Source organism: Cyprinus carpio, unplaced genomic scaffold (genome assembly GCF_018340385.1).
Source record: "Cyprinus carpio isolate SPL01 unplaced genomic scaffold, ASM1834038v1 S000006678, whole genome shotgun sequence".
Classification (NCBI taxonomy): Eukaryota; Metazoa; Chordata; class Actinopteri; order Cypriniformes; family Cyprinidae; genus Cyprinus; species Cyprinus carpio.
The window spans coordinates 732,082-744,548 of NW_024879296.1; the positions used below are offsets into that span (position 1 = coordinate 732,082).

Consider the following 12,467-nt stretch of genomic DNA (forward strand, 5'->3'; position numbering starts at 1 on the left):
TATTTTGGTTTACAATCACTGAGGAGAGGCTACGTATTTTCGTTTTTTGTTGGGGCGCAACTATAATTTACGTTACTGAAACCCATGAAGACAAATAAACTAGAATTGAATTGAATTGAATCTGATGGCTCAGAGTTTCATTCAGCTTTAGCTGCTTTACAGCAATTTCAACTTAATCCAGTCTATTACATTCAATCAAGTCTCTTTTTACAATTTATTGTTATTAATTCTTGAGTGATTTCTCTCTGATTTTAATGTTTAAATATTTAACAACAAAAAAAATAATCGTAATTTTTAAAGTGCACTTCAAAAATAATAATCTAATTATTACAGTATCTCTCAGTTTGATTCATCTTTAACTGTTTTTTTTTTTGTTTTTTTTTACAAACATCTCAACAATTAAGTTGAGGGTTTATACAAAGGGTTTATAAAGAACAAATTCACAATATCTTAACTATTTACAGTTTTTTTCTATTGTTAACAAGCATTGTTCAATACTGAAGATTTTTCAGAACATTTTCAGAACAGTTCACACATTCAGTGGTACAGAAGTCTATGCTAAACAAGCTGTGAATAATTTTTCATTGCTTTCAGACAAAACGCATTCAGTGACCGCATTTCTGTTGGTAATGCAGGCTGTATGAACAGTTTTGAAAATGTGGCTTCAGTAATGAACAATGCTTGTTAGCAATTACAAAAAAAACAAAAAAAAAACAACAACTGTAAAAGCAATTTGTTGTAAGAGCCAGTAATTTTCATAATACTCGATTACAAATTTCAAGCATAAGCTCAATTAGTGCACAAGCTAAGATGTTTATAATTTCATATGCTGCCATTTCTGATTAATTTCATATCCAAAACAGTTTTACAGTTATCTAAGCAAATGCCTCATATAGTGATTTTCTGATTTTCTTGTCAGTTATTAACCCAATATCATGTAAATACAACTGTGACATAGACTCAAATAAGTGTTTATCACATACTTAAAGAGACAAAAAAAAAGTGGTTTGTAAATCGTGACTTTATATTTCCACATATTTGACATCAGAACATGTTGAAGCATGATCTGTGGGGAAAATCCTTCATTTATTCATCTATAAGTAAGGATTTTGCATTGAAATGATCAGTGAAAAAATATTTAAAAAACTTCAAAATATATCTGTGAATATGTCGTATATGATATTTAACAGACATTTGTAGCATCATCAGCTAAAATGGACTATTACAACATTTAGAAAGCCTTCTGTAAAAAGTTTATTGTAATGATTAGATGAATCAAGATTAGAAAATAACCATGTGCTTATATTATGATTTCTGTAATAATCACTCATGTTCATTAGAGGTACCTTTTTGCTCTGTTGATCACTGTATTTAATATTATATTTAAAGGATTCAGTACAGTATGGAAAATATTCCTGAAAGCTGCATGCAAACATCCATAATAGCATTGACATGAAGATAAATCTGCAGTATTCTGTTATTTGTAGAGTATTTTACTCTAATATTGTATTAATCTCTATTTCCTCTGGATGCTGCGAGTCCTTCCTCCCTGCAAAATAATTCAACACAAAAGCATTGACTGAGCTCTCATGAGTGCAGATCGTTCCAGATCAATGTGAATCATCTCAGAAACTCACCAGCTCTTCTTGCACAGATGATCTGAAGAAGAATCACAGTAGGAGCAGCAAACACTGCAAACTCTACAATAATCACCATCACTGCAGGACAGATGAGAGGAAGAGAAACTGTAAATGACTGAAGTCAAGGCTATTAAACTATTGTTTTTGTTTGTTTAGTTTATTTATATAGCACAATACAACAACAGCCATTGACCATTGTGCTGTACAAAAATTGTAAAATCAAAATAATAAAACTACACAAAATGACAAAGTTCATACAGAGGGGAAACAAGCTCAGGACAACTCAAATATTATAAGCCTTGTCTAAAAGGTGGGTTTTAAGTTTTACTTTAAACAGAGATTCTGTAGTGATTATCCTGATAGATAAATAAAGGCTGCTCCATGATTTGGGGCCAGCTATGGAAAAATCCCAGTCTCCCTTTCTTTTTAACTGTGACCTGGGAACCTTTAACAGTTTCTGATTTGATGACCTTAAACATCTAGCAGTCATAAGTTTAGCCCATTTAAAACCTTAAAAACAAAGAGTAAAATCTTAAACTCTCTCCTAAAACATATCGGCAGTCACTGCAGAGAGAATAAGATGGGGGCGATGTGCTCAAATTTATGTGTGACATCAAGAAGTCTGCCAGCTGCATTTCAGACTATGAATGATTATGGCATGACAAAGCATTTACAGATTTACTGATCGTTTCAGTGGTGTTAAATTATCGGCATGAATGAACTGCATTCAAAGACATTTCATTTCAGTTTTTTATTTTATTTATTTATTTTTGCTTCAGAGATTCAAAGCTCATGATCAGCAGCTCTAACATCTCTAGAGAAAACTTAGTTTACATCTAGATACTGATTCTAGAAGAAACCACTGGAGGATGGATTTGAGCTGGACATGTAGATTAGTTTCTACAGTTATACTGTAAATGTGACTGTAAAGCACTGAAATGAGTAAGACATGCATAAATACCCTTCTGTGGAGTAACTGCAGGTCTGTGAGCAGCTGTAGTCATCTCAGAGTTTGAGGTAATGATCTGTTTATCTGTAGAAGTTGGAGAATTTTAGTTCAGATGCAGATTGTGGAAAACATAAAATAAACATTCATCTTAACCGCAGTCAACAGTCTGGTTGGCAAAAAGAGGAAATGCAATAATAATATTTGCATGCATGAAAACATCACCTTATACACATTCTTTCTGCAAACTATAAGTTTATTTCAAATGCAGTTGTCCAAAACAAGGTTTGTGAAAGGATTTGCATGTAGATTAGTTTCTGCAGTTATACTGTAAATGTCACTTTACAGCACTGAAATGAGTAAGACATGCATAAATACCCTTCAGTGGAGTAACTGCAGGTCTGTGAGCAGCTGTAGTCGTCTCAGAGTTTGAGGTAATGATCTGTTTATCTGTAGAAGTTGGAGAATTTTAGTTCAGATTCATATTGTCGAAAACATTCAATAAACATTCATCTCAAAGAGTCTGGGCCCGGTTCCCCGATAACGCTCACTCTTAGCGCGGTAAGAAGACTCGAAAGATATATCTTACCAAAGTTGTTTATGTTCCTAAGTGTGTTCCCCGAAGTGTCCCTTAGGAAGCTTCTTATCACGCTGCCTCTTACGTTCGACGTTACAAAGGCGCTGTCCCAAGTGAAGGTGCTGAATTAGTTGGCATCGATTGCTCAGTAACAGATTTTCAACTTCACACGAAGGTGCATTACGGTGTTAAGAAAGACAACACGTTCTATGCAAATGAAACATTCCTCAAATTATTCCAGTAACATTTATTTTAACATAGTTTAAGTTATCCATAAAATATAGACTATTAATTAAATTATCAAATTTTCAGTAAAATGTTCACACGATATGTTGTGACAGGTAGACGAACCGGGTATCCCTCGCTAATCATCCACCCTCCTTATCCTGTTGTGCCACTTGTGCCGCTTCTTGACATGGGTTTAACGACTTCTAAAAATTATATAATACACTTTTATATTAATGGTAAGGTACGTTACAATCAGAAATCCCCTGCATGGCGCAGAAGGGCGTTGGTGACAGTGTGGACGCACCTCCACACCGAGGTCTTGCTTAGGCCGTAGCCCTCTCCCACGACCTCGATGAAGCTCCCTGTAGCAAAAAACCTTAGCGCTGTAAGCAGCTGGACTTCAGGGCTTAAAGCAAATTTCTGCCGCATTAGCATGGCAAGCGCAGGTCTGAGAAGGTCCAGCAGCTCCATAATGAGTTGTCTTGGGAGGCAATTTTTTTTTAATATAGCACGTCAGGCAAAATGTCAAAAGGGCTTAAGTTTTGCTGAATAAAAAAATTGACATGGACTAAACGGCTCCGCGGCCGGCGCTGTCTTTTGATTCAAAACAAGGACACGTTGGATCGCTGCCATAGTTGGTCGCTTGCTGGATACCACCATGCTTACCCATTTATAGATCTTAGCCATTTAGAGCCAAATTGTTTGCAAAAGTGATTGCCAATTTAAACGCTTTAATGACATTACGAAATAGCCTAGGCTAATTACCACCATATTAGTTCTGATACCAAATAAAGTCAACTTCATAAATAGGCCTGTACAGAGGCGTGTCTACCTGAAATTTGGCTGGCCACCCCAGGTGCCCCCCATCCAATTTCTAACTGCATCTGGCAGTGGCGGATCCTGGCATGTGTAGCTGCCTACGGCCGCTTTCTTCTCCTCTTTACTTAATTTTAGGCGGTTTCTATAGCGTGATAATTGACATATCGAGAGCGCATAATGTTACGTGATCCATGTAACGCGCGAGCACGAATCTCCACTCTCATGTGGATTTCCTTCACTCACACAAAACTGGATGTGTGCTTTTAAATATACATTGTTCTTTTATGAATTGGCTCTGCTTTTGCTCTGAGATTACATGTATGCTCAAACGTTCTTGCATCACTGAAGACTAGAAGTGTTTTTTTTTCTAATTCAGATGAGGAGTAGGCTTATCTTATTAAATGGAAGCAAGCTGATTATAGTCAGCCTTAGTTATTTATTTTATTAATAGCCTTCTTTTTTTTAGTTAAGTGCTTAACTTATAAATATGCATTTATTCAATTGTTTTATTAAGTGCATTTGTATTTTGTTGTTTTTTTGTATATAGTTTTGCAATAAAAGTGTATTAACCAGGTTCCAGAAATAATTACTGATGTTGCTTCTAAAATTAGTGAGGGTGCTCTAGTCTTAATGCCCATTTTCACATATTTTCTCCCGTCTATTGCTTTGGTCATCATTGTGTCAATCACTGCTACTTCGAGAGTGAATCCCACATAAATATGCAGATGCCCCCCCCGCCAACCTCTTTTGAGCCAGTGCCCCAGACTGGCCACCCCATTTAAAATGCTCTAGACACGCCCCTGGGCCTGTATCCATTGTGAACATATTTTATTATTAGTCTTAAAATGTCCATAACATAAAATCAATTTTGAGCCACAACATTGTCAACATACCATAGTTGGACTTGTACTGCGCTGCGCTGATTTCTAAAGACTGCTACAGTGGCGGCGACTAGCGTCTTGAGCTCAAACAATGCTAAGAGAGAGCTTACGAATGGTCCAGACCAACCTTACGAAAGTGTGACTTACAGAAGATATACTTAGCATACGAACGTGTCTGGAATTGTGCCATAACATTAAGAGAGAGGTTAAGGAATAGGTTAAGAACTACTTAGCGATAAGAACGTTTTGGGGAACTGTGCCCTGGTTAGCAAAAAGAGCCCTGTATCCCCTCAGATGCTACAGACAGCAGACTATACCATGATGCATTTCTATCAGAGCCCTGCACTGAAGTGAGAGACTGCTGGTGTGTGAGAGTGATCATGAACCTTTTGTAGGAGCTGCTGCTGTAGTTCGGCTTGATGTCGTCTCAGAGTTTGAGCTGCTGACTGGAATCAGTGTTGAACCTGGAGCTGCAGAAGATGAACGTTTAGATGCATCTTAAGACTGCAAGATCACATTTTCATACTTAATCACTGCATGACATGCAATGTTAATTAGCTTTTTCAAAGTTTGTGTTCCATCATCAGGTGAAGAAAAGAATAAAGATTGGTGTTTCCATCAAGGCTCATTCTATTCTATCTATCTACCTGAGCATCCAGCTTTTTACCAAAACCTGCCCTAATGAAATAATATTATAATTAAGCACAATTTATTCATATTTGCTTTTTAGTATAACTAAATGTATTTGTGGTACACTATAAGTTAGTATACTTAAAGTCTGCTAAACTGGAAGAACTAATTTTGTACTAAATATATTTTAGTTGTCCAAAAGCAGTGTTGAAGTTCAACTAAAGCTGTATTAAATATACTTGTTTGTGCTGAAGTGGAACTGTTCAAAGTATACTTAAGTACACTTTAAATATCCACACTTGTATTTAAGTTTTGAAATGCAGAATTCACTCAGCATACACTGAAACAACTATTTTTGTACTAAGTGTATTTTAGTTGTAATTAAATTATACTAAAGTATAACTTTAAGTGTATTTAGTGTACTTTTTGTGCTAAATCGGAACAACTTCAAGTATACTTAGTACACTTTAAGTATATACCTATTTACATGCTTGATTCGTGATATTAAAGTGTACTTTTTTGTTTTATGAGTACATTACAAATTAATTATGAATGTCTTTGAAACACACAAGCAATATACTATAAATGTATTATTTTTGAGTAAAATTATGGTAATATTCCCCCACTGCTGAATCCACTTTTCAAGGTCATTACTATAAATGCATAACTTCAATGACAGACAGAGACAAATTATTAACAGTTCAAACTGTGTTTAATTAAACCTCAAATGGTTTTAGCATCGCAAAACATAAAATGCACCAAACATGTTCTTAAATAAAAAGAATGCTGAAAGAAACAAACATAAAAAAAAACATTTTGTAACAGCAGCAAAACACAAACTTTATTTTTTTTGTAATAATAAATATATTCATAAATAATAAATAATAATAAAACAAAAACAATACAACACAATACAAAACAATTTTAAATTATACATGTCCAAAAAAATAGTGCAATTCTGTAAAGAACTGGCCGCTCACACATCAGATGTACTTGTGTGTGGAAACTAGGGTTATAACGATATATAATTTAATAATAATTTAATTAATTTATGCATTTAGCAGAAAAGTGTCTTACAGTGCATTCAGGCTATAATTATTTTACCAGTATGTGTGTTTCCAGGGAATTGAACCCATAACTTTTTGCAGTACTCACACAATGCTCTACCACTGAGCCACAGGAACACTATACTGGTGTGACGGTTCATCACGGTTTGAACATGCACGGTTATCATCCTGCAGACATTTGCATATCTACGGTTAAAAAAAAAATGAATGAAAAATAAAATCTCACCCCCGCATATGCACCTTATTTCCGCTCAGCTGCTTACACACACGTGCAGCGGAGAAAGAGACTTAGATTAGATTATATCTCATCTCCATCCCCGCTGGAAAAACAGTTAATATCTGCAGTACGGGAATACTTTGGATATAAAACAAAAAAAAAAGGAACGTACTTAAAGTTCTAACAAGCTCTAAGCTTTATGATGTAATGACATGTTGATATAATCTTGTGAATCAGAGACGGTCAAATGGCAACCAAATATTAAGGGGAAAGGCACTTAAAAGAGAATATATTTAATTTACAATGAACCTTTCAGCTATTGTTTTCTGTATCAGGCTGACCTAACTTCATTCATTGCAGTGTTGTTTTATTAACCTGATTTCACGTTACATGTCTTATATATGAGTATTGGGTCATAAGAGCTTCAGTAGCTGTTTGGCCAGCCCAGGACGCCATGTCTTGGACACGCTCCATACGGCTTTAGATGCTTGCACTTTACGGAATGGCGCTGCTAGCAAAGCACTTCGATACTCAATGCGGAATTCTTAACGGTAATGTACTATTTTTAAACTAGCGCAACAAACGTTTGACATGTACATAGCCTAATTCAATGTGTAGAAATAACCTCTAAATATCTGCCGGTTTGATCATGTGATTGAATGGAATGCAGCCACTGAAGCCATGTCTTGCCACAACATTACATTTACATTTGACGATTTGCTTAACGACGAGAAAACAGTCGCATTGTAACAGTTGTTCAGCTTGTCACTGATAAACTATCGAGTAAAAATGGGCTCGACTTCAGCCTACATCGCACTCCAATATGTTTTCTGCTGTAAAGAAAAAAGGAACGTGGGCTTGTCCTTGAGGACGGATCCAACTTGCAAAAAAAAATGTGGATGCAAAGTGGCTGCAAAAGCAGGCAATACATCCACCATCTTCACTCATATTCACAGACACCATCCCTCCGTGCAGATGAAGGTGTGTCACATTAATAACGAGTTAAAGCCGTATGATTTCTGTGAAGCAGAGGGAGTCCCAGTGCAGTCGTGAACATGGGATTTACAGTATAATGAGGATGTCACATAAAACACACAATCTGATGGATGGATAAGTCAAAGCTAGATATGATATGTGTCTGTGAATATTTATGCACAAAGAGACAGCTATATAAATAATCTGCTTGTTTCTGCATGTCTCTGAGTGGTGCTGTTTTATCTGCCACAGACTGAGGTAGGATTTGTTCACTCAAATAACTTGTTCTTCTTCTTTTAGGACTCATTGTTACTGATAAGAATTATTGTTTAATATATACCGTGATATTTTCTGAGACGATTATCATACCGTTACAACCCTAGTGGAAACTCCACGAAAACTGCATTTGTTAAAGTAAAAGAGGTAAGGTCAGAGGGCAACTTTTCTTTTTACTACTTCAGACTGTAAATCTCCTGAATTAAACCTATAATATCTTAACAGAATGAACATCATGATTAGTAGTGAGGAACTGTATCAGTACGTCACGTCAATATTGCTTCCGGTGTATCAGTCAAACATACAGTATACAACAGAAGTGAGTACACACATAGCATCACTATAAATCACATGATACATCACTATTCAAGTTGAAAAGTGTAGTATTTATAGTACAGATCAGGCTAAATTGTAATGTAGACATGCATTTTCTGTAAAGCTGCTTTGAGAAGGTAGAGTACTCTAAATAAGGGCATAAAGTGAAAAAACAGCAGTAGTGCACTGACCCTAGACTTGGTTGACATCACCTCTTCATCTTCAAAGACAATCAACACATCCAGTGGGTTCCCTCGTGACATTTCCTCTTCCTCCTCAACAGCAATGATGGGGACTGATGTCTTCTGCACCCGCTCAGGATCCTTTTCCTAAATGCATTAAAAAAGTCTTAGTATGTGTCACAACAAATCATGAAACTAACCCTTGTGTGGAAAGACATTTAAAATGTCATAAGGATCAGAGTCATGTTTATTCAGTAGGGCGTGTGCATTACGGGTCTCTTTCGGGTTCGAAATTTTTGGACCCGTGAAACATCATGATTAGCAGTGAGGAACTGTATCAGTACGTCACGTCAATATTGCTTCCAGTGTATAAGTAGTGTTTGTCTGAACTGTGTGTGTATGAGTTGATCAATGTTCAGATTTACATTTCATTGTAAAATATTGTGCTGCTACATTTGCAAAACTAGCAATTCATCCAAAAGTGAAGAAATATATTTAAAAACCTTTCAGAAAGTGATGGTTTACATCTCGCAGAACACTAAACCCATCAATTAAATCAGTGTGAATTCTACTTAACTTGCTTCACTTGAGGCTCGTGGTTTTGCAGCCATCTTGTTGTCTTTGACATCCAGCACTCCACGCTGCCTTTACTCTGAAACATGATTTAAAAACATATGCAAGGATGAGTTTCGAAGTAAAAAACACCAGGTGCAAATATCAGTCTGAAATGGTAAATAACGTTATTAAAACAGCCATAAATTCTCCTGGAGCCGCTTTGTTTACCGGGGCTTCGCCTGCATTAGTAAACTTAATTAACATCACATGGATATGCTGGATGAAACTGATGAAGCGGATCATAAATAACGATTAAATTAACATAATTTAAACGATTAAAAAGAGTTATAAGTAAGTTATTTTAATATAGTGAATGGATGGGTTTGTCTCACCTGTTGCTTTAGTTTCTTCACGGCGCGAGTGTCGGTTATCTGTCAGACATCTTTCTGGTTTAAAAGACAAAAAAAGTTTGTCTGTGTCCGACTGAGAAAAGCACATAAAATATTTATTATTTTCTCACTCACAAATTGTGGTGTAAAACACTGCATATTTAACACTTGCACTGATAACTTTGATGTCATGTTAGTTCCTCTTTGCTAGCTAATACATTAGCTGAGCTGGTTAATCTTCAAATAATATTATATGACAATAAATCATAAACGTTCAAAAGCTCTAAATAGTAATAAAGAAGCTTGAAATGCTTACCTGTTGTTTTTCGTGACTCTGAGTGAAGCTCAGCTGTGATTGGACGCGCTGACGTCACGAGACTGACTAGAAAACCGGCGCGGTTTTTCAATCTTTTTAGAAAATACACTAAAAATATATATTTTGCCATAAGTAAAAGTTATTACATTCAAAAAATAGCTACATTTAAATAAAACAAAATGTTGAAAGTTAGTCAACTAAATTTGTTTAAATGTAGCTAAAATAAATTGATTGCAGCCACATTCCTTAAAAAAAGTAGGCCTAGTAAATTTAATGAATTATTTTTTTTTTCAGTTAAATATAATAAATATTAGTAAATGTATTTGCTATTGTTTTATGTATTTATTTGATTAGCTTCTAATTAGTTATAATAACCTATAAGTAAGTAAAAGAAAAAAGTTGTCTGGTTCAGCATGATGTGTTTGATCAGGAAACCTGATATAATGGTGTTAAATCAAAAGGAAATGCACAGTTGTACGGTTAAGTGATGATCATTCTGTGAAATTCTGACCCTGGTGTCTTTCAGGAGTGAGGATGGGGCATCTTCTGCATCCACCACAAACACAAAATGTGACTTATAATATACTACAACTTCAGGTTAATAAATAATGTACTTTGAAAGTATACTTTATTTTCAGTGCATTGTTACAATGATCATTTTAAGCACACAGTTAAAAAATATTCATAAAATATATTTAATTAAAGTGCAAATAAATATACTTATAAAAATTAAACAGAACTCTCAATTCAAGTATATTTTTGTAAAATATATTTTTAGAAAATATACTAAATTACAATTGTTTTAAAGTGTGTTAAAAGTCGTATTGTGAAAATAGCATGATGCTAATATACTTTTTATATATTTAAAGATAGTACATTTTTTGTTAGTATATTTGCAATGTACTATTAAAACAGGGAATATATTACAAATACAATAAAGTATATTTTATTTTCACTAGACTATCAGAGAGTCTTCTGAAATTGAGTTAGGAAGGTTTCTCACCTGAACTCTTGACAGTGTATGTGACTGAGGCCTTGACTTGATCTCTGTGAGTAACTTCACATCTCCACTCTCTGTTCTGATCTTCATTCAGGAATGTTGTAGTCAGAGAGATGTTAGAGTGATCTGATGAGGATGATATCTGATATCTGGAGTCTGTCATCAGTTTAACACCAGCCTGATTCACCCAGAACAGCTCAATTCTCTCAGAACGGATCAAATCTTCACAAGAGACTCGAGGATATGAATACAGCTGACAGAAGAGAGTCACAGAGAGACCTGCACTGATCTCAGTCTGTGAGACTGAAACACACAATAACACACACATCACACACTCTTCAATCATCAGGAGAGATTAAATCAAGAATTAGCTTTTTTTTTAAATTGACCACATTATCATAAAATTACCATGAAGAACATGCAGATAAACACGAGCGTCAGGTTCTTGGTGTTTGTCTCTATTCACACCAGTCCATTGTTGGCAGGTGTAAAGTCCATAATCTTCTGTTGAGATGTTGTTGATGTTCAGAGAGCAGTTAGACCCCAGACTCAGTCTCTCATGTTTCTGTGTGTCTGTCTTCTTTATCCCTAAATTAATCAGTTCAACTGTTGTTGTATGATTGAAACCGTTATAGAGCCATGTAGTTGATTTGCAGTCATGAAGAGCATTATTACAGGGCAGACGGACATTTCCTCCAGAACTGATGAACACATGAGCATCTTCTACTCCACTGGTACCTGAAACACAAGAACATCTGAGTGATTATTGTGTTATATATTAATAAATGAAGCTTCATAAACGAACCCCTGTGACAGCAGGTCATTCTCAGGGTCAGATATCAGTGCATTCAGGAATAAAACAGTATTTGCAAATGTGAGATCAGAACAACGTCAGGAAGAATCAACCATGTTCAAACCAACTCAATCCCAGACCCCAGGCCAGACCAGCTCTAGTAAAACACTTGAATATATTCTAAGATGATAATGTGTTTACCTGTGAGAAGTGAAGAGAGAATAGCCAGTCCCAGCAGAAACAAATGACACGTATCAGCCATTTCTCTTTCTCTCAGTCTTTCCAGATCCTCAGCAGCTTCTGCAGTTGAGATGTTGAGACTGACACAAAATTCAACCAGCTAAAAGAAAGAGGTGGAAAGACTAAAAGAGCTAGTTCCCTTCAGTCTCATGTTTCCAAACCTCAACAGTGAGATCACAGCTCTGAAAATACTACAGGAAACATGTAATGTCACACTAGATGCAAGGCTTACTACCCAGAGCAAAAGGTTCTGCAAAGAGAGTGAATATATGAAGTCAAAACAGGGCCACATATACTTGCAAAAGAAGTGAAGCATTGTTTAATGAAATTATGTTTTGCAAACTAAAATAAGGGATTGATATATTTGAATGAAAAGTGAAGAAAGCAATGATTTTGCTATACATATTTTCCATGGCCATAT

At 35.5% G+C, this 12,467-nt stretch overlaps 1 protein-coding gene across 3 annotated transcripts; it reads right to left on the reverse strand.

Moving 5' to 3' along the window:
* Nucleotides 1-1,156: 1,156 nt before the first annotated feature.
* On the reverse strand, nucleotides 1,157-12,196 carry LOC109078316. Of its 3 annotated transcripts, none has more exons than XM_042755365.1 (7): nucleotides 12,008-12,196; nucleotides 11,422-11,751; nucleotides 11,017-11,316; nucleotides 5,478-5,561; nucleotides 2,602-2,673; nucleotides 1,638-1,718; nucleotides 1,157-1,549 (listed from the first exon to the last, which is right to left on the reverse strand). In XM_042755365.1, exons 1-7 carry the CDS (start codon nucleotides 12,066-12,068, stop codon nucleotides 1,494-1,496), a joined length of 984 nt encoding a protein of 327 aa, XP_042611299.1. In that variant the 5' UTR covers nucleotides 12,069-12,196; the 3' UTR covers nucleotides 1,157-1,493. The 3 variants fall into 3 exon arrangements, with proteins under 3 accessions (XP_042611299.1, XP_042611298.1, XP_042611300.1); XM_042755364.1 differs by lacking the exon at nucleotides 2,602-2,673 and adding an exon at nucleotides 2,965-3,036; XM_042755366.1 differs by lacking the exons at nucleotides 1,157-1,549; nucleotides 1,638-1,718; nucleotides 2,602-2,673; nucleotides 5,478-5,561 and adding exons at nucleotides 9,138-9,405; nucleotides 10,014-10,121.
* Nucleotides 12,197-12,467: the final 271 nt, after the last annotated feature.

Excerpts from the sequence above, each read along its gene's own strand:
- LOC109078316 (XM_042755365.1), bottom strand. The coding sequence starts at position 12,068 with ATGGCTGATACGTGTCATTTGTTTCTGCTGGGACTGGCTATTCTCTCT. Across the intron at positions 2,674-5,477 it reads AGCAGCAGCTCCTACAAAAG|ATAAACAGATCATTACCTCA; the intron begins GTTCATGATCAC and ends CAACTTCTACAG. Across the intron at positions 1,719-2,601 it reads TGCAGTTACTCCACAGAAGG|TGATGGTGATTATTGTAGAG; the intron begins GTATTTATGCAT and ends TCTGTCCTGCAG.